General features: G+C 44.8%; 1 protein-coding gene across 6 annotated transcripts in view; it reads right to left on the bottom strand.

The window, feature by feature from the left end:
- Positions 1–19972, bottom strand: part of LOC139061340 (uncharacterized) — a 109928-nt gene that overhangs the window by 33760 nt on the left and 56196 nt on the right. For all 6 annotated transcript variants that reach the window (XM_070541252.1, XM_070541250.1, XM_070541253.1 and 3 more), the window contains 3 exons: positions 12939–13161; positions 9358–9514; positions 6174–6295 (listed from right to left, as the gene is read on the bottom strand). In XM_070541252.1, coding sequence (XP_070397353.1) covers positions 6174–6295; positions 9358–9514; positions 12939–13161 — 502 coding nt within the window. The remainder of the gene's footprint in view (positions 1–6173; positions 6296–9357; positions 9515–12938; positions 13162–19972) is intronic.

The raw sequence follows: 19972 nt of genomic DNA on the forward strand, positions 1-19972 counted from the left end.
CTTGAATACAGGGGCTTGGCAAAAATTTACGAAATCGATAACCTAAAACGAAATGTAGTTACAGCAAAGGTTGTCATAATTGGTGTTATGAGCTGTAATAATTTTATGACGTACAGCACGATAGTTGAAGTCGTTTGTGTGCAGCTCAATTCTTGTTCCCAGTCTCCAAGTGCACGCTATATGACCTCCAGTCGGCCATGTTTGCAAACGCTCATTTGTTTTGTTTTCATTTTATTTATTTATTTATTTTTATTTATTTCCAAATACTGCAGCCCTATTCAGGGCTATCGCAGGAGTGGAGTACAGTAAACATAACCGAAACAAAAGCAGTTGAACACTATAGATAATACTAAAAACAACAACAAGGGGAACAGTCTTATCGCACTAGTGCTTCTACAAAATCACGCGGTGTCAATTCACGAACAGAACCGGGTAATTCATTCCAGCACCTGACAACCCTCGGGAAATAACTGTGTTGGAACATGTTAGTACGTGCAAAGAAAGGCTTTAGGTTGAGGGAGTGGCAACGTCTGGTTGGAAGAGCAATGGTATATCTGATGTAATCATCAGCAGATAGTTGACAGCAAGAGTGAATAATTTCTGCTCATTGTTTTCAAAGTGGTGCCGCGTAAAAGCTTATCCGCCCACTACGGAAGCCAACTCTGCAGCTTCGTCAGTGGAAAATGAGAAGCAAAAAAGCGCACTGGACTGACGACGAGAAGCGTGCGCTGCTGAAAGGGCGGGAAGACCACCTTTTTGCAGGGCGAATCACAACCTGAAAGCACGCATGCCGATTGCCCGTGTGCGCAAGGTGCCGACAGACATTGCCATCAATCGGGAATGCCATTTCGCACACCTGTGTATACAGGGAATGCAAGATTGCAATGACATTCGGTATGAATGTCATTTACTGTGAATGACATTACACATGCCGTGTTTCGGAGGTACTGTACAGACTTGCAAACTTCTTTTATGTTGTGTCCAAACTTTTTTACCGAAATATCAGCTTCATACCGGCCAACTCAGTCACGACATATTGTAATAAATTGTGCAGCTTAGGCAGAGCCTCAGAATTGATCACCTTTTTAGGAAATAGGAAGTTCGCGCTTACTTTGATTGCAGGAACGAGACGAAAAAAAAAATAAACTGCCTACAGCTTATGTCCTGTATTGATTTACGCCTTAAGCGCATTTTTAAGAGACAGATTTCGTCAGCGCAAACAGGGGTCATAATTAATGCTGCCACACAGCTTTTGACGAGACCGTTATGAGATACACAAATTATGACTATCTACACCCCTATGGTTTCTCCTTGTTCGGTGTCTAGTTCACGTGTGCTACCGGATGTCTTTCGTAATTACGCATTTGGCCCTTGTCAAGTGTTAATGTGGCGTGGTCATCCACGTTTCTCATGAGTATATTGTAGTTATTTGTCTTGGTTAGTTTGTTCCGATCGCAACGTTTGACATTGTCGTCCAGTCTTATATGTAAGTATTACAATGGGGACTCACGGATGTGCCGTGTTGGTCCCTTTTTTTTTTGTTCCCGTGTATGCGAGTGAGCTCAACTCGCAGGAGGGAAATCGCCAAAAGACATGCAGTTTACTCTCATCATATGGCCTAATTATATCTGATTACAGTGTACGTTCTGCAGAATTTCCGCACACTTTCTGCATCCTGTGACTACAGATGCTTCATGCAGTATTTGCAGTATAAAAACATGCACCAATTCGTAGTAGGGAGGTAGTAAGAATTCGATGCCAAACGATCGATCGATTGGTTCGTTGAAATTCACCCCCACCGTCGGCGTCCGAGACGCACCGTCAGAGACGGTCTGCACAGGTGGCTCAATGGGTGACTTAGGTTCGAAAGGACAAAGCCGCTGCCGTAACAAACGAACAACAACTTGTATTTACAGTTATAATTACAAAGTTCGGTTACAAGATTGCATAGTTACAACAGTACATAGGTTACAAATTGCTACACTGGTTTGGACCACATAGGGCGACCCTATTTCGGCAGAGCCGATGGTGCTTAGCACCGAAGCCAGGTCCAGAACTGCCCTTCGGAGCGCCGCGGCCGCATTTTGTAGACGCAACGCTCCGCCCACAATCTTTGCTGGCGAATTGCCGCCGGGTTGCGTCTCAACTGGACAGTCCATTCACCAATCACTGCGTTCAGCAGAACTTGCGTGCGGGACTGGCCAGTCGAACAACCAAAAGTCAAAGAACATCTTTTTTTTTAGTACAGTTCATGGTGTAGAATCCTCACCCGAAATACACAATATACAACAACAAAGGGGTGAGGGTCATGCCAGCTGTACACATCGCAAGTTCCGAGCAACGGCTCTCGAGCACAGCCGGCACAACAAGCACTGACTAACAAAATACATTCACAAAACCTAAAAGCCTGGGATCGTCGGGACCATGTTTTCCAGTGCTCGAACATGTGCGCGACGCGATCGGATTCCAAGAACCCGCAGGCCATGCGGCGCCTTAAACAAGCAATTGTTTGCAAGCCAAACTGTCACAGAGGAGCCCGGGATAATTGCCCACCCGCCGAGGTCGGCCTCGTGTCCGGGCCGTAAGCCGAAGAAGACGTTCCCACGGCGCCTCGGAACCGAGACAAAACGGCAGGGTCTTTTGTGGCTCAAAGAATCCCTACGCCGGTCAGCGCGCGGTGCAAAGCCGTCAAAGTCAATGAGGCTGGCGCGCCTGCTTGAGGCCGCGCGATCTCCGTTGCCCGCGGCTAGACCCGAACCAAGCACTCTTCAAGGGCGCCGATGAGAGCACCGCGGAAGTCAGACGGGCCCACCCGTTACGGCGTCTGACGCCCAGTCGGGGAGATCCCAGCTGGGAAGGAGTTTACCCCCGCCAGCCGGCCGCGCGCAAAGGAAACGCCTGTGGGGATCCCCAGGAAGCACAATGCGACGGGGGTCCGAAGCTCCCTTTTTTACTGTGAGGCGCGACCGCAAACGTGGCGCTGATGGCCTTCTGCGCTCCCCGAGCTGTGCGGCAGCCCTGGGTGCCGACGGCGTGGTTACTCTGCTTGCTTGCAAGGCCCCGCTCTGGGTCAACCGTTGACAGCCATTACTCAAGTGTGGAAACAATTTCGCCGAGACGCATGTCCCCTGCCCAGATGGCCCGCGCCGTCCGTTTGGGTTTGTTTTGCAGCCGCCCGTAGCGGGGCTTACAGAGGTGGTAGAGGCCGCGTCACAATGTATGCTGAGTGTGTGTACGTCTTTTGCAGACTCGGTGGCACATTGTCTGTAAATTTTCTGTAGAAAGACCGAAAAGATTTTTGTGATTTCCTTACAAAAATATTTTCTAACAATGCCCCATACAAATACCCCAAATGTGGTATTTTACTCTGCCCTGAAAACCGCCTTTGCATGTTCCGGGGTTTTACACACCTTGAAACTCAGAGTAACCGAATTGGCACGGTTTATTATTTTTTGATATGCATTCTTGTATATTCAGCTTTGTACCACAAGCTTCACAAATATGTTAAAAACAGCAATAGCGTCACATATATAAAACTATGAATTAAGATGCTTAATTGAGAATACATGTAAGAGGCTGCAAAGCTAAGCGCAATATCGCAAAAATATGAAGGAGCGAGGAAATGCGAAGTGAACTGCGCATATTAAAATATAAAAAAATACTCTAGGTGTGGGAATAAATTTGCAGCGCAGACTACTAATGCATTTGAAGTTGCTGTATTTCTCATCATTATCATAATGGTTGAGCAATTGCAGTGCCAACTTTTTCATTATGGCACCGTTTTAAGAACATGTGTAATTTGTGTATTGATAAATTTGTGCCTGATAAGTGCAAACTAGTCCGCAAACACACACCGTGGATGACACGTGATATTATCCATATGACCCGCAAGATAAAAAGGTTAAAGAAAACACGTTTACAACCTGATCGAGGTAAAGAAATGAAAGAAAACCTTGCGCGTGCAGTATGCACCTCGAAGGAACACTATTTCAAAATAGTACTACCAAAATTTATTGTTGAACAGCCCGAAAAGTTCTGGAATTACTTGAGCGAAAAAAAGAAGCCAGTAGCACAAATCTGCATCGATGGTTCAATCATTACCGATCACAGGGAAATTGCGAGTCACTTCAATTATTATTTTCATAGTGTATTTTCTAACTCTCGCATTAGTTCACCTACAGACAAAACGTTTCACCCATCCGAAGCTAATTTTATTTCATACCCTGGCTTAGTTTCGATGCTAGTTAACTTAAAAACTAAATCTTCTTGCGGTCCTGACAACCTTCCGAACATTTTTTTGAAACGTTATGCTGAAACTATAGCAAGGTTCCTTCTTATTATATTTCATGCTTCGTTGCCTGCTGGAAAATTACCGGATGACTGGAGGGTAGCCAGAGTTGTACCCGTATTCAAGAAGGGCGACTGTTCATTGTTAGAAAATTACCGGCCAATATCATTAACATCCTCATGTTGCAAACTAATTGAACATATTATTGCCAATCAGATTACCGAATTTCTAGATAAACATTCGATACTGTCTAATTTTCAACACGGATTTAGAAAAGGCTATTCAACAGTTACACAACTTGTCACCGTAATTCATTCACTCGCCTCATGCCTCGATAAAAATGGTCAAATTGACACCGTATTTCCTGATTTTAGCAAAGCCTTTGGTACAGTTCCACATGACCAATTAATAATAAAACTTAGACATTTTGAGCTCCCTGAAATATTAATCGCATGGATAGCAAACTACCTAACAAATCGCCGCCAGTTCGTGGAAATTAATCAGCAACAGTCTGGCTGTCTTCGGGTCACTTCGGGAGTTCCTCAAGGAAGTGTCCTAGGGCCACTGCTCTTTTTACTCTATATAAATGATATTACTACTTCAATCCATCCCAGCGTGCAAATTAGGTTGTTTGCTGACGACTGTGTGCTTTTTAGGGAAATCACTTCAACCAATGATCAAACTGATTTAAATGCTTCTCTAGCTGGCATTACTGATTGGTGCAAAACATGGGGAATGCGGCTTAACGCTGAAAAGACTGTCTTTCTTCGCTTCACTCGTCAGAAAGCTCCACTAACCTTCAGTTACACATTAGGTTCGTTGGCCCTGCAGGAAGTAACAAAATATAAGTATTTGGGCGTCACAATTACTACCAACTTATCATGGAATTTACACATTGATAATATCTGTTCTTCAGTCTTGCGTAAATTATACTTTTTGCGGCATAAACTTAGAAATTCCCCACCTAATGTAAAACTGCTTGCTTATTATTCATTAATTAGACCTAAACTTGAATATGCATGTGTTGTTTGGGACCCGTTTACTAAAGAAAATATTAAATGTCTCGAAAGGGTACAGAAAAAAGCCGTACGATTCATATATTCTAAATTCTCTCGCTATGATTCCCCCTCACGAATAATGCGTGATAATGGCATTGAAGTCCTTCAGCAGAGAAGGCAACACTTAAGAATTCGATTTCTTACCATGCTTTTTAATGGAGACTTATCAATTAATCCTGCATCGTATCTGTTCAGTACAACGTCTAGGCTTACTCGACACCATCATCCCAATTCACTAACACCTTATTTTGCAGGAACGGATATATTCAAGTATTCTTTTTTCCCCCGAACTATAACAGACTGGAATAACGCGTTGTTGCCTGTTTCAATTGATTGACTCATTGTATTACTGTTGTATCTTACCACCTCACTTGATTGAATAATGCATTGTAATATTGTTATGTTTAACCACCCTGCTTGGACCTGTTTTAGGTCTGCAGTATGAAATAAATAAATAAAATAAATAAAAAATTATTAAGTGCAAAAAAATTCCCTAACCTCGATCTGAAATTCTCCAAATTTTACAGCAACGCCAGAGAAGTGTCCCAAGGAGTTGGAACCTTCACGTTCACTTGATTGATATTCCTAGTTTTCTTGACAAAAACAAATAATGGGGAAAACCAAATGCTGAAGTCTTAAGGCGCGCACCTGCATCTCACAGAGGGCCGTGATGCAGATTACCACTTGAGTGAGGCCCTGGCGCAACTAGAAGTGTGGATACGTGATGAAAACGCTGCACTGGCTAAAAACATTTTTTGTTCATTCTTGCATTATCTTCGCACACTGACCTAAAGTCTTGTTTTATGCAAAAAAGTAAGCTCGCTTACCTGAACGCCTCTGCCGCTTTCGAAGCCGAGACTATATCAAAGAACTGATCCCATGCCGACGCCATTACGGTGTAGATCGGGCGCTCAGGGGTCTTCCGGTCTTCCAAGTAACTCGTGAGCCGCTGGGAATTATTCATTTTTACGAAAATCAGTCAGCGCTCTTGGACTACCTTTAGTGCTGCCCATAAGTCAGCAGTTGTAACTGAGCACGTCTATCCGGATTTTTCTATTGCGATTAGCATTCTATGGGAAACTTCACTCAATTTTCGATACGTATATGTATGCTGTCCTTATCAAACGTTATTCAGGCAGTTTTCTACGAAAGAAAGAATAAGAACGTCAAATACTTTGGTGCTGGGAGGAATCAAAACCACGCCATAGAAAATTTTCAAGCGCAGGAATCCGACAACATAGCGCGCTGCGTCACGAATGAGAGGCCAGCACCCGCCGTGGTTGCTCAGTGGCTATGGTGTTGGGCTGCTGAGCACGAGGTCGCGGGATCGAATCCCGGCCACGGCGGCCGCATTTCGATGGGGGCGAAATGCGAAAACACCCGTGTGCTTAGATTTAGGTGCACGTTAAAGAACCCCAGGTGGTCAAAATTTCCGGAGTCCTCCACTACGGCGTTCCTCATAATCAGAAAGTGGTTTTGGCACGTAAAACCCCAAATATGATATGATGATGACGAATGAGAGGCCAGCGAGGAAACAGTTCTTCCGCACACCGGCGAGCCGCGAATCTCGGAGGCATCGCGCGGAGTTCGCGACGGCGTCACCAGATGGCGCACCATGTGCAGGGTAAAGCACCAGAGAGCTAGGAGCTCGGCTGCGATACACGCTTCCTACGTGATGCGTTTCGATGACGGCGACGCTGTGTCGCTGCATTATTCGAATGATAATCAACCGCATTAACATCGACGCTCATCCTGAGATTGGTTCTGCCAGAATGCTTCTTTTTTTTTTCATGATAAACGTGGGGTTGCTGCAGATGCTATATCTTCGCGCTACCCAGCTGACGGGGTTAGCCAAATATGACTCATGTGTGTAATAGCTCTCCTTGCACATTCTTTCCAGTCGTGAGAGGCTAGCCCCAACTCTTTTGGCGGAGAGATCAATACTGCAGAAAAATAGGTCCATCATGACGTTCAGGGAATTTAGCGGAAGAGAACCGAGAGTCGCCCTTGTAAAACTGGACAAGGTTCGTCTAGAGGTTACTCTAAGAAATTAACTAGATAAGGTAGGCATCACCCTGCTACAAGCACGATTACTTATATATTTATACAAAAATCGTGTGCCTTGTTTCCTGCAACAACCAACAAAATGCATTTGGTCACGTCCCACTAAAGTGTATCGGCATATATTTAAACCTTAGCTAAATTTAGCTGAGGCGCTCTGTATGATATGGCTTCTTATTTGGTGATTATTTCACGCGCCAACCTTTTCAATGAGCGCCAATAAAGAAAGCCGTGCAAATACTATTGCATAGCACGCCTGTTTAAGTCACGCGTAAAACACTTGTAGGTAATTCACAAAACACTTGCGAAAATACCATCCGCGATTGGTCACAGTCGCGGTAGTTGTACCATTGTCACACTGACTATTGTCGTGAACGACGGTGGCCTAAAATCCGGCCAATCAAGAAATACATTGAAGTGTAAGAACGGCAGTAGTTATGTAAATAATTATTTTCATTTGTTTATATTTTAAGGCTAATGCAGAGGTCTGAATGGTACTCTGACTACTTTTTCACAAGGAATGACTTGTCGTGAGTAGTCTTTGATCGGAAAGGTATCAATAATAACGAAAGGAATATTTGCACTACTCTGGTCTTGTTTTATGAATAGGGCCCCAATGACATGTGTCACTAGGAACAGTAAACTTTAAGCGTCAGAACACATTAAAAAGAGCATACAAGCCTGCGTAGTAATCAATGTACTGTGTGTGATTGCCTGAAAAACTCCCATGTTTCTATACTTCCAAGTTGACATTCTGATGGGAATGCATGGCAGAAGCAACTGCCCATCGACGCGAAAATTCTAAGCAGCTTATCGCTTTAATCATTTTGCGCTAGAATTACTCCGTCACAACGCACCGTAGATGCAGTATCATCACTGGTGGAAGAAGGTCCTTATCGCTGCTCCTCGGACAATAAATCGGACAGCGGGAATTTAGCAAATATACAACTGTAAAACGCATCGGCAGAGCATCATTGCACTATGATTTGTAATCCATGGCATTGCCTGTTCATTTCAATGTAAGGATTTTCATTTTGCCTGCCGCTGCTCTTGCAGCAGTCTTTTTGTAAAAGCCTTTTCGTTATAGTTCCACCCTTTGGCCGCACGGTCAAGGAGGCTATATTTAAGCGCTAAGAGAGAATAATTTTCAATCACTCAAGCGCAACACACGTACGTAACCACACGGCCATGACCCTATTTTACCATATTTGGCCCTTCGGCAGTAAATGCTGCAGCAAATGGTGCAATACCTTAACACATGCTGCAAACATTAAGGTATATATATATATATATATATATATATATATATATATATATATATATATATATATATATATATCGTTTGCTACTAGGGGTGCGGAATAGCAATTGTCAAGACCGAATTGAATAATTTTCGAATAATGAACAGCCATTATGACATATAATATCGCACGTTCACATCCCAGTATTCTTAAAACTTATCAAGTTTCCATGACACAGTGCCTTATGCAGCATTGTTTATTAAAAGCACAAATAGAGCATGAGACCCAAACAAGTGGTTGCTTCGATGACCAGAGCGCGAATTACCACGGCACAGCTGGTAAAGTATGGCTACCCAAGTCACGCGCAGCCTGCTCCAATATGGAAGTCCACTTGTTCTATGTTTATACTATGCCCTTGGCGGAGGGGGGGGGGGGACTTGCCGTACTTTTTTCCGATGTTATATTTGTTTGGGTGCAGTTGCCGTTTTGAGATTTTCGAAAAGTATTACAAAAACATTAACATTTGAGAATACTGACTTTTCGATTCGAAGACCGAATCAAATACGGCACTATTTCATTAGTTATTGGGAACTTTCGAATATTCGCACATCCATATTTGCTACCGTGAAGACAAATCCCGCGCTTCCAGTTTGCACTTAAGCAAACTTCTTTTTCTCACTTTTGTTTTGCGAAAAGCTCATATACATACCTTTAGTATGTGCAGCAACTCAACCATCCTTCTTTTGTCGAATACGTAAGTGTCGGTGTTGATGTAGCCGTAATGGAAAATTCTCTTCATAAACAACTTGTGCAAATGACCTTTCATGGAGGAGTCTTTCGATGCCGCAGCCATGTGGCTACGTGTTCTGTTGGATTGAAAATGTAAAAAAAAATGCACGCGAAAAACGAATTCTTTCACGGGCGTCAACAGGCACAGAGACAACACGCATGCACCTGCTCGGCCGAAATACCCTCATTAAATAACGACCGGAGAGGGCAGCAGTAATAATTGGATGCAATGACAAATATCAAACGCTATTCGAGCCAAGAGCGTAGAATAACCTACCCAAAGTAATTCAATTCGACACAGAGTGTTTCCTATGCGTTCGAAATATTCACGCTGTAAACAGAACTTCCTGATCTCTGCGATCGGGGCAAAATAGCACCCAGCCAAGTCTCTTCGTTGAAGAGGAAGAAAAGACAACAGGGTCAGTGAATCCTCAAAGTGAGGAAGCTATACGTCTTTTAGGGGTAACCTGTAGTGGAGGCGCCTGAAATGGCCTAGTGACCTCCGGTCAATTCTTCCAGCGCTACAGATTTAGATGGGATGCGTTTTAATTTTCGAGATCAGTTGACACTGCTCAGATGGCGTAATTTATTTCATGTTCCCTTTCTGTTTGTTTGTACATACTGTAGCGCAATGAGGGCTGTAGCAGGCGAGAATTAACAGATGGAAATTGTACACCGTAAAATACGATACAATGATGAGGGCGATGTGCAAAGACCATACATCTTGGATGGCAGATACAAAACTTCGGGATGGGCATGAGAGAATAGAGCCAAGTAATGAATTCCAGTCTTCTATGCAAGGAAGGAAAAAGCTGAATGTCAACATATTAGTGCGTGCAAAGTAGGCCTCAGGTTTGAGTTGTGGTGTCGTCTCGTCGATGACTTTGCCACGAGGTTAGCATAGTTTTTTAAAAGTGTAACGGAAGAATTGAAGATGATGTGCAAGAAATCTAATAATGCTATGCGGCGACGTCAGTAGACCGAAGTTAAATTCAAGGAACGAAGTGCAGAAAAGGGTGGAAAGTCACGATCATAAGGGTGACATATAAATCTTACAGCTTTCTTTCTGAATTGTTCCTAGCGCGTTAATCTCACACTGCTTATAAGGATTTCAAACGACAGATGCGTAGTCAATAAGAGGATGGATTAGCGATTTATTTAGTAACAGCTTATTATCTTTTGGATAGTGTACGACGTAGGAAACCACATTTTTAGTGTTTTGTTATAAATTATGCAATCAACGTGATTAGACCATGACTTGTTACACGCAAAAATGACACCGAGATATTTTTGCTCAGATACTCTACACAAAGCGTGGTTATCGAAGGAGTAATGCAAAAAGAGAAGTTTTTTACAGAAGTACACATGGACGGTTTTATCAAATTTAATGCTATTAGCCAGGTGTTATCTAGAAAATTACTCCTGGAGGCGGCAGTGGTGATTAGAACAGTTAATAATTTCATATTGTCCCGTGGTGGTGACGTTCAAAAACACAGTAGCAATACTGTGAAAGACAAAACTAACTTTTTTTGGGCGAACCTGTGCCCACAAAAAAAAAGCCCACAAAAACAGGCCACCCACATGCCTTCCACAAAGTTCTACACCATTCGCGTCAGGTGATGAAATCAGATAACATAAGGTTCGCTGACGACAGACAGCGGATAGAAGCATCGATAACTTTCCAGAAACTTCGGATACATGCAGGCGCGTCCCGCGCTGTGCGATAAGATCTGTTAGGCGGTGAAACGTGTCGCCCGATAAATATAAGTGCACGCGTCAATATAAAACACAATCATCAGCGTAAAGACAACTGTCAGAAGAGGTGTTAACAGTCAGATCATTTATGTAGATTAAATAAAGCAGTATCCCAAGAACGGAGTCTTGGGGCACTCCATATGTCACATCATCAGCAGCAGACTCGCTCGAGCTGTAAGAGACATACTGAGAGCGAAATCAAAGAAAGCTTGGAATCCAGTGAACTAGCTGCGAATTATTTAGTACAGCGCTGAATTTAGCAAGGAGTTTAGAATGTAATACCCTGTCAAATACTTTAGATAAGTCTATAAAGATGGCGTAAACCTTGTTGCCAACATTAAAGTTAAGGAAAATGTTATGCGTAAACTGAAATAACTGTGTTTGCGTATTAAAACCGCACCTAAGCCCATGATGTATGTTAGATAGCAGATACTTTGATTACAGGAAAATCACTACGTGTTCATGAACATGTTTTAATATTTTGCATGACTGCGATGTTATTTAAATCAGTCTGTTGTTCGACAAAAACTGCTTATCTCCTCATTTATAAAGAGTAAGCATTGTAGCTAAATTCCTCGAGGAAGGAACAGTGACAGATGATAAAGATTTGTTGAATATATGACCGTCAGGTATCTTGATGACCACAAAGAGTAGCGAACCAAGAATGCATTGTGTATCTCGTCCGGACCGGTGCATTTCTTGGTATCCAACTTTAACACCAGGTTAAAAATGCTTTCATTGTTTAAGTCAATGTCACTGATTGCTTCAGAGCAAACTATAGTGGTGAGAAAAGGAATGAAGTTGTTATTGGGTAAAAATACAGTCGGAAAATACTTCTCTCGTACAAGGCGGTATCATAGCGTAGTTTCAATCTATTTAGACTCTTCTGCAATTTCTAACTTCTGAGCTGCGGACAGATGGCGCATAAGCCAAAAAAACATTGAATTTCATCTTTCATCCTTGCAACATGCAACATTTGTGTTTACCATCGTTCACGCGGGCTTGCACGGACACCATGTGCTTTTCCATCTGCGTATTTATTATTTATCACAGCAGAGCGCTCCAGCCCTGCAACTGATACACGTCGCCCCCGAGCGCAGAAACTTTCCTTCTTTTTGAGGTATTGCTCCCGGCTCCTCCTTTCCTTTTTCCTCGAACATCGTTTTCGCCGGACCTATTGTCAGGCTCACTTGCCTCGCACAACAGCAGTACGTGCACGCTTAGCTTATCGGTTTTATTTCATCTATAAATAAGAGCGCAACAATGCCGTTTCTCTCTGCTGTTTGACTGGTCGTGTCCTGAGCTCAGAACGCAAAGGCTTAGAAATCGACGAAGTTGGGCCCCACTTAAAAATACAACAATGGAAAAGCAGATGTCGGCCTTTAATCCGAATTGGTTCTCTAGACTGCGCTGTGCTATGCCTGACTTACAGCAGAGTCCACGTGTAAATCTTATCGCTTGGATCTAGCGTCTGCGATCGCATTTATTCGTCTTCGTCTAGCTGTCGCACTGACGGGGCATGAACGTATTCCCACTCGCCCTATTCCCACTACTTGTCCCTACTCTGCTTGCCTAGCTTAGCGTTGTCTAGTTGCGTCCTCGCCTACCTTCCATTTCTCCACGGCGTTTTTTATCGTTTTTCAGTCTGCTTACTCTCTTCCTGAATATGTGAGGCCATGGAACTGGCCTTTAACAAAAAAAAAGGGGGGGGGGGGGCAGGTCGTCGCTCCCCAAGGCCAGGCTCACGCGTAATCGAAGGCGACGCCGTACTCGGTCTTCGTGTGCCGCGCCGCGGTGTTGATGAAGTGCTGCACTTCGGACGGGTACGGCCCGCCAAAGTCCTTGGCACGCGAGGCGGGCATCTGCTCCAGGAAGGTGTAGTCGCACACGCCGTCCTCGGGGAACCGAGAACTCGCCTTGATATCCGGCCCATACGTGCACGCCAGCGAGTACTGTGGGATGGGCCGCTCTGTACGCGCAAGGCACGAGTAGAGCAAGCACAAAGATGGAGGGCACATCACGTAGCATCAACGGGAATGCTCTAAGGAGCACTACAACGATTTATAGGAAACTATTATCCTGGGCGATAACTACATGCAATGTGCTTTTGATTGGAGTCATCGGTAATGAGATGGTATTGGATGCACGCCCTTCCGCACTTTGCGGTCGAAGCTCTGCCGACCTGAGGCGATGCTCGCGATGGGCCGATGAAAACTTAGATTTTTTTTTATGTCGCTAAAAGGAGTACGCGAAGTACGGTTTCCATTTCCAGCCAATGTTCCAATTATTGACGAACGAAAATGGATTAGTGACTAACTTAAAACGTAAACTTCCTAAGGAAAGTCAACAATCGGTGATTACGGCAATTAAGCCGCGACAAACGTGCCGGATCCGTAAGCACTTTCAGGCCTCAACAAATACTGACTTGCTGGAGGACAGCCGGCAGTAAAGTGCTGTTTTCCGACATCTATTTTCAATGACACAAAATATATTTATTAATTCACCAAAATATACCTAATACCAGTGCTTTTCTTAAATGTACAATACCTTACGTAGTCCCTATGCGCCTTCAATGTAAACACAGATCCTGTCAGCTAGTCAACTCTTATAGGTAAGGTAATTCATGCCTACATTTTTGTTTTTCTCCATTCGGTCATTGCACGTTCAAACAACAGCTCTCAAGACACGGTTTACTTTGAGAGGACGTGTAGGTTGTGTGCCGCGCACACGCGAATGTTTAGTTCCGGTGTTGATGACGACATTGTGTAAATACTAGACTGGCTCCGCGCATTAAAAATTTATACAAGCGTTTCCCGGCCAACGAACAATGACACATTCGCTAGTTTTTTCAAAGCACCGCGCACGCCCTTGGAGCACTTGGGAGGCGCTTTCCTCGCCTAGTTGCGAGAGTCACGGAGACATTTCCAGTCACGTGGTCCCTCCGATTGCTCAGGGAGCAGCTGAACGTACGGCTAAGGCCAGGCTTTCTCCAGCTTCATTGTGGAGAGGCAGCATTGGCGACAAACCATTCGGAGTGCCGGTATAGGAACCAAACTACAGCAAGGGCCGAGTACATTAACGGGCCGAAAGGAGCTCATTTATTTTTAAGTTGTAGAAAGATGTGATATATGTGAAAGATGCAAAGTCTTCGAAATAGCCGGTGTTTCAGCTAACGCTCTCCTCCTTTTTTTTAAATTGCATGTGGCAGATTGCACAATTGTAGTGCATGAGCTGGTCTGCTCGAAGAGATGGACATTACTTGAAGAAAAAATTGCAATGCAAGATCGCCTATTTAACAAAAAATTCAATAATCACATTTTCAGCTACTCACCTCATGGAACATATTGCAATTTAGAAATTCAAGCCGGGGAGGCGGATCCGCTTGGAATGAATTCGCAGGATGACAACTGTTTAGAGATAATATTTCCCAAACGATGCGCTCAAATGCATTGGCGTTCGAGTTACTTTTGTGGTTCCATGCATAAAACGACGTTTTGGTAAGAAAGTAAGGGGAACGACAGGACATTTTCACAGCCATTTTGACAGCGCATGTCTGGTAAATGGTGTAATCTACAAATTTATTTTCAAGTCGATATGCCTTGCACTCTCGGTGGCTAGGATTTGTAAATTTCGATATACTCCGCAAGGTAATTAGTTAAAAACATAATTTGTTTTTGTTGATTAGTCGATTATGTCATTCATTTTTTTGTGCAAGTAATGTCCGCCTCTTCGAGTAGGCCAACTCATAGACTATAATTGTGCCATCTGCCAGAGGCAAGTTCTAAAATAAACATTCGTGGGGTTTCACGTGCCAAAACCACTTTTTGATTATGAGGCACGCCGTAGGGGAGGACTCCGGAAATTTCGACCACCTGGAATTTTTTAACGTGCACATAAATCTAAGTACACGTGTGTTTTCGCCCCCACCGAAGTGCGGCCGCCATGGCCGGGATTCCATCCCGCGAACTCGTGCTCAGCAGCCTAACACCATAGCCATTGAGTAACCACGGCGGGTTAAAATAAAAATGAAAATCGAAAGTGTTCATTGAAACATCTTGCATGTGTGTGAGGCGTGTCGCATGGTTTACATATATGTAATGCGTTAGTATTAGGAGTGTCAAAGGGAAAAAGCAATGTCTGTTAAATTTGGGAAGCCGGCATGAGAGCTGGAGAGGGGATGGGACAGCTTGGAAGAGAGCGTATATATATATATATATATATATATATATATATATATATATATATATATATATATATATATATATATATATATATATATATATATATATATATATATATATATATATATATATATATATATATATATATATATATATAATGATCTTCCAGTGCCGATCTTCCACTCTGAATGGCTCGACCTTATAATCCTACAAAGCGCGAATTATGCCAATGAAATCCCCTGAGGCAGAACTTGCGCGGTTAGCGCGAAATTGACAAGGGGAAGGCAGGTGCGGTTGCCAGTAATTGTCAGCACAGTGTGCGGCACGGTAACACCACGTGTAACTGCTGGAATTGGTGCGACAACGTAATTACCGTCAGGTACAGCTGGTCAGTACAACAAGTCGACGTGTGTCAGAGTGGGGCGGTAGGCGAATAAAATCCACGCAGCTCAAACAGCTTGGAGGTGGGTCCACAGGGTCGGCAAGAAGAGGCAAGTCAAGGCAAAGTGAGCAGGCCGAACAGTCAATCAGGGCAGAATGATTGGCAAGAAAATCCAGACCGAGAATGAGTTCGTGAGGGCAATGCTCGATGACGGTGAAGTGAACGACGGTGTGTCTGTCAGCAATGGTGAGTCGGGCAGAGCACATGCCAACAATAGCGACAGTCCCTCCGTCGGCGACTTGTACAACTCGGCTCGGGGCGGGCGTCAGAACTTTCTTGAGGCGACGGCGAAGAGCAGCACTCATAATGGGCACGTGCGCCCCGGTGTCAATCGACGCGCGCACGGGAACATTGTCGACGAGAACGTCCAAAAGATTCTTGTTCGAGGGTAAGCAGAAGCGAGGATTTCGTGCCAATGTCGTCATTGCAGCTTCACCCACAGAAGCTGCACTGTCTAGTTTTCCGGTCGGGGGCGCGGCGAGTAGGTCGGAGAAGGAGCACGGCGTAACGGGGGCGAACGAGATTGACGACGGGAGGAAGAAGGCGAGCGGGAGTAATGGGGTCGTGTCAAAGGGATCGCAGGGTCATATGATGGAGCGGGCATAGAAGGGGCGAAGGAAAAGGATGCGCTAGGGGGGCGAGGGTGGTAATCAGAAGAATAGCGCGTCGGAGAAGTCCAGCGGCTGCTGCATTGGCGAGCGACATGTCCAGTGCATCGGCAGTTAAAACAGATCAGCTTGTCGTCCACGGTTCATCATTCGGAGGGGTTGCGCTGTCCGTAAGAGGAGTAAGAACAACGCGGTGGGGACGTGCGTGGAGAAAGAGGTTCCGAGCGTTTGGAACGAATGGATTGCAGGTAGACGTTAGACAACTCCTGACGGACGACGGCCTGAATCAAGGAGATTGTCACCGGAGAATGATCAGGTGACGGGAATGAAGGGGCCGCCGGTTGTGCCGCTTCGACCTCACGACGAATGATGCGGGCCAAGTTGTCACATCGCGACGGCTGGTGGAAGAGGTCGTCGCAGGATGACGTAGTAGCTGTGTTGGGAAGTCGGGTGATGTGCTGGGATACCCGGCGGCTTTTAGCATCCTCGAGACGGCGGCACTCCTTGAGGATGGTATCGATGCTGGTGACGTTCGTAAACACCAGCAAATTGAAGGCGTCGTCAGCGATGCCTTTGAGGACGTGATTAACCTTATCGTCCTCAGACATGGTCGAGTCAGCCTTGGCACAAAGGGCCAGGACGTCGAGAATGTACGACACGTAGGACTCGGTCGACGTCTGTACACGTGTGGCAAGGGCTTTCTTGAACGAAAAAACCAGTCAAAAACACAAAGGACAAGAGAAGAAGTTCACGACACAACGACTGGACTATCAACTGTGGTTTATTAGAATTGGTGTAGTCCCAGCAAGGGCAGCAGAGCATGCGCAACCGCATCATTACTTATCACATAGCATGAAAAGACAGCACCGTTTCTATCGGGACCGACTTAGAAATTCAAATTCTTTTTCTTGTAAGCGCACCGAGGTTGTACTAACGCAGTCATCACCTAATATACTGATGAAGTACGCTTCCAAGATTTCACGCTCTTCTTTGCCCTTGCCCCTACCAAGAATCATAACATTGCTAAACAATGGATAACAACCACACTCATTGCAATGGCGAGGCAAGTTTGCACCGTTATCTGACCCCAGGGAGGAGTGGTGCTCACGCAGGCGGTCATTAATACATCGACCGGTTTGGCCTATGTAAAATCTTTCGCACGTGAGAGGGAACTTATAAACAACCCCTGCAGCACATGTCGTGAAACGATTTTCATGCTGCGTTGTGCAAACATGGTTCCGTGCCCTGCCTCGAGAAATGCGCGAACACAGACCCGAAAGCTTACAAGGGGCAGAAAAAACAACACTTACTCCCTGTTTGGCGGCAACTTTCTTAATACTGTGGCTCACTTTATGTACGTACGGCATAACTTCAAGTTTCTTACGTTCAACAGCCCCACCATCTACCAGCTCCGTACGTTCCTTCTTTAGCCTCTGAAGCAGCGATTCAGCCACCGCTTTCAAAAGAGGCGGAGGGAACCCTGCGGCTTCTAGACGTTGGTATTGTGCGTCAAAGCTACTTTTAATGGCGTGGTGACAGCTTCTTTCAAGTGCATTGCGGAAACAATTCATTGCAATCCCTCTTTTTACAATCTTTGAATGTGCAGATCCAAATGGTAAAAGAGCTTTCTTGCCCCTAGGTGAAAACATCCAGCACAAATGCCCGTCGTCAAAGAAAGTTAGTTGCAGTTCTAGGAACCTGATGGAATGCTCTTCTACACAATTCCGCATGATGAATTGTTTGTAGCTGTGCGTGAACTTATTGATCACTGCAGTGCTGTAAACTTCTAGAATGCATGTGGTATGTCGGTGGATGCCTTTCTAGAGCTCCTATTCTTTTATCTGTCATCCACTGTTGTTGAATTCAAAGGTTCCTTGTTCCTTCAGAAAAAAGGAATATGTATTGGCTGTAGTGTTGCCCCAGTGCTTTCCCAGATATTTTTAGCAAAATGTGACAGGAAACTTCAAGGCTTCCTTCTAAACAAGCATGTGTGCTAAGTTTTTAGGTAAGTGGACGATTTTTTAGTACTTCTAGAGCTTTTACCAAATGACACTCTGCCCGCAGCAGTCAACGATGTATTGACTGCTTTTAACGCTTTTTCACGCTCTCTTAATTTCACTCATGAACTTCCTAGCAATCATTCCATCAGGTTCCTAGAACTGCAACTAACTTTCTTTGACGACGGGCATTTGTGCTGGATGCTTTCACCTAGGGGCAAGAAAGCTCTTTTACCATTTGGATCTGCACATTCAAAGATTGTAAAAAGAGGGATTGCAATGAATTGCTTCCGCAATGCACTTGAAAGAAGCTGTCACCACGCCATTAAAAGTAGCTTTGACGCACAATACCAACGTCTAGAAGCGGCAGGGTTCCCTCCACCTCTTTTGAAAGCGGTGGCTGAATCACTGCTTCAGAGGCTAAAGAAGGAACGTACGGATCTGGTAGATGGTGGGGCTGTTGAACGTAAGAAACTTGAAGTTATGCCGTACGTACATAAAGTGAGCCACAGTATTAAGAAAGTTGCCGCCAAACAGGGAGTAAGTGTTGTTTTTTCTGCCCCTTGTAAGCTTTCGGGTCTGTGTTCGCGCATTTTTCGAGGCAGGGCAAGGAACCACGTTTGCACAACGCAGCATGAAAATCGTTTCACGGCATGTGCTGCAGGGGTTGTTTATAAGTTCCCTCTCACGTGCGAAAGATTTTACATAGGCCAAACCGGTCGATGTATTAATGACCGCCTGCGTGAGCACCACTCCTCCCTGGGGTCAGATAACGGTGCAAACTTGCCTCGCCATTGCAATGAGTGTGGTTGTTATCCATTGTTTAGCAATGTTATGATTCTTGGTAGGGGCAAGGGCAAAGAAGAGCGTGAAATCTTGGAAGCGTACTTCATCAGTATATTAGGTGATGACTGCGTTAGCACAACCTCGGTGCGCTTACAAGAAAAAGAATTTGAATTTCTAAGTCGGTCCCGATAGAAACGGTGCTGTCTTTTCATGCTATGTGATAAGTGATGATGCGGTTGCGCATGCTCTGCTGCCCTTGCTGGGACTACACCAATTCTAATAAACCACAGTTGATAGTCCAGTCTTTGTGTCGTGAACTTCTTCTCTTGTCCTTTGTGTTTTTGACTGGTTTTTTCGTTCAAGTATGTACCAACTGGCCCAGATTTCAACCCTTCTGCAAAGGGCTTTCTTGGCATTGGCTTGGCGACCGAATTGATTGCCAAAAAGGTCGCAGAGCTTCTCTTCGAAGAGATTCCAGCTCGAGATCTCGTCTTCGTCAGTCTGGAACCATGCAAGTGGGGCTCCGTCGAGGTAGAAAAGAACCTTCGCAAGCATATTAGTCGGATCGCACCTGTGACTGGTGCTGACACGTTCCTATAGGCGGAGCCAGTCGTCAATATCAGGACTGCCGACTTCGTTGAAAACACCAGGATCCCGAGGGGGGAAAACGGCGAAGTAGGTCGGGGCTGCAGGCGGAGACGGTTGCGTAGATGAAGTGCCGCCAGCAGAAGCCGAAGTTGCACTGTCGCCGTTGCAACCGCTGCGA

The sequence above is a fragment of the Dermacentor albipictus genome, chromosome 6 (assembly GCF_038994185.2).
Source record: "Dermacentor albipictus isolate Rhodes 1998 colony chromosome 6, USDA_Dalb.pri_finalv2, whole genome shotgun sequence".
In the NCBI taxonomy this organism is placed as follows: domain Eukaryota; kingdom Metazoa; phylum Arthropoda; class Arachnida; order Ixodida; family Ixodidae; genus Dermacentor; species Dermacentor albipictus.